The sequence below is a fragment of the Poecilia formosa genome, unplaced genomic scaffold (genome assembly GCF_000485575.1).
Source record: "Poecilia formosa unplaced genomic scaffold, Poecilia_formosa-5.1.2 Scaffold183, whole genome shotgun sequence".
Lineage (NCBI taxonomy): Eukaryota > Metazoa > Chordata > Actinopteri > Cyprinodontiformes > Poeciliidae > Poecilia > Poecilia formosa.
The window spans coordinates 21,557-24,068 of NW_006800122.1; the positions used below are offsets into that span (position 1 = coordinate 21,557).

Below are 2,512 nucleotides of genomic sequence, written 5' to 3' on the forward strand. Positions count from 1 at the left end.
AGTTCTTAACATCATTGTTTCGAACCAAAAGTTTCCTAGATTTAATTATTTGCTTTGTCTGCTCTACTGTGTCTTATTTCTGTTATTTCATATTAGGTTTAATTGTGTCCTTTATGAAAAGCACTCAGTCTGTGTAAAGTTGTTTTTTTTTCAGTTTGACTCTATGGTGTCTTGCGATCTGCAAACAAAAGTTTAAAGGTATACTCCTCTAATACTGTAGACAAGCATCACATCCCACAGGCCCTGCAAAGATAAGCTGATATACAAACTTGATTAACTGATATTTATTTATTAATTTGTTTTTTTTTATTTCATTCCATATGTTGTTTTGATTATTGTATTATAATTTGGACCTAACTTTCGAAAAAAAAAAAAAAAAGTTTTTATTTATGAATGATCTTTCCTTTTTCTTTTTTTCACTTTTTATTCCATTTGATCTTTCATTTTTAAAGTGTCACCATCAGTTCATTTTATGCTGTACTTTTTGCTTTTGTGCCACCGTAACAGTGAACTGCTCTTTGTTGATATTATTCTAAATACGAAAATCATCCATGTACATCTAGCATATATATATATGCTAGATGTACTAGCATATATNTATGAACAGTTCAGGAGTTTTAAAGTCCAAGTGATGGCCAGAGACAATGGTTCTCCTCCTCTCAGCAGCAATGTGACTGTCAGTGTGTTCATATCAGATGTAAATGACAACTCTCCTCAGATCCTGTACCCGGCACCAGAGGGCAGCTCCTTCATGACTGAGTTAGTCCCTAAAGCTGCACATGGAGGGTCTCTGGTGTCCAAAGTGATAGCAGTGGATGCAGACTCTGGACAGAACGCCTGGCTGTCCTATCATATAATCAAAGCCACAGATCCTGGACTTTTCAGTATTGATCTACACAGTGGAGAGATCAGAACACAGCGGGACATTTCCGAATCTGACAGCATGAAACAGAATTTGATTGTTACTGTGAAAGATAATGGACAGCCCTCTTTGTCTGCCACCTGCTCAATTTATTTACTTATTTCTGATAACTTAGCTGAAGTGCCGGAACTGAAAGACATTTCTTATGATGAGAAGAACTCCAAGTTGACCTCTTATTTGATCATTGCACTGGTTTCTGTGTCCACTTTCTTTCTGACCTTCATCATCATTATACTTGGAGTGAGGTTTTGTCGCAGGAGAAAGCCCAGACTGTTGTTTGATGGAGCAGTAGCCATACCAGGAGCTTATCTACCTCCAAGTTATGCAGATGTTGACGGCACAGGAACTTTACGCAGCACCTACAATTACGATGCCTACCTGACAACAGGATCTAGAACCAGTGACTTTAAGTTTGTATCATCTTACAATGACAACACTCTGCCTGCTGACCAGACTCTGAAGAAAAGTTTGAGTGATTTTACTGAGGCTTTTGNCAGTGACTTTAAGTTTGTATCATCTTACAATGACAACACTCTGCCTGCTGACCAGACTCTGAAGAAAAGTTTGAGTGATTTTACTGAGGCTTTTGGAGAACTGGAAGGATGCTCAGAGGTATGATGACACTCTTAAGCCATTTTTGCATTTACCCCCTCCTGTAGCGTCCCGGTTGAAAAGATGGTCTCTTTCACTGATGGTTCACGTTTCTTTATTTAACAGCCTTTATACATGAACACACCGTAAGAGCTATAAACATACAAATAAAACACCATTAGTAATTCTTAGTGGTTCTAACCTTTTCCTTTAACCTATAAGACTTACTTTATGTAATAACATTACATTTACATCACATGTATTTAATTAACCTACATTTCTATACTACAAATTAACCAAAATGTATTTCAACTGTTTTAACAGTTTGACAGTTAATCAAACATTAACATCGTTTTATATCAAAATACAAAAATTATGTTCAATAAATACAATATTCTCGATAAAACACCCACCTTGTTCCCTCATCAACCGAGTGCTATTTAACTAATTGCTTGGACCTTAGTTGAACCACCCTTTAGTTGTCTTCACTGAACTGCGACTTGTATGTTTGCTCATTCTCTGCACTATATCTTAAACAGACAACAGTCAGATACTGTCAGATGTTTGTATAGATTGCTTAGCAACTCTGACTTCCAAGAAAACAAAAAAAAAACTCTTTTCAAATCAAAACGTCAGTTAAAAAACAACAAACAACTTCCAGCTAAATGAGGAAACACCAAAAGAAAATAACAAAACAAATATAAAAAAATAAAATAAAGAAAGTCAATTACATATATATGAATCAACAAAAGCTTTACCCCCTCCTTCATACCCTCATACTTATTTACATATTTGTGTATTTGTTTTTGCATATTGAAATAGTTCTTAACATCATTTTCTTGAACCAAAAGTTTCCTAGATTTAATTATTTGCTTTGTCTGCTCTACTGTGTCTTATTTCTGGTAGTTCATATTAGGTTTAGTTGTGTCCTTTATGAAATGCACTCAGTCTGTGCAAAGTTGTTTTTTTCAGTTTGACTCTATGTTGTCTTGCGATTTG

At 35.3% G+C, this 2,512-nt stretch overlaps 1 protein-coding gene across 1 annotated transcript in view; it reads left to right on the forward strand.

Annotated features, from left to right (window-relative positions):
• Nucleotides 1–1,547, forward strand: part of LOC103147518 (protocadherin beta-10-like) — a 21,537-nt gene extending 19,990 nt beyond the window's left edge. Inside the window, exons 6-7 of the mRNA XM_016678427.1 lie at nt 582–1,408; nt 1,505–1,547. Of these exons, the coding sequence (XP_016533913.1) occupies nt 582–1,408; nt 1,505–1,540 (863 nt within the window). The 3' untranslated portion in view covers nt 1,541–1,547. The remainder of the gene's footprint in view (nt 1–581; nt 1,409–1,504) is intronic.
• The last annotated feature ends 965 nt before the right edge of the window (nt 1,548–2,512 follow it).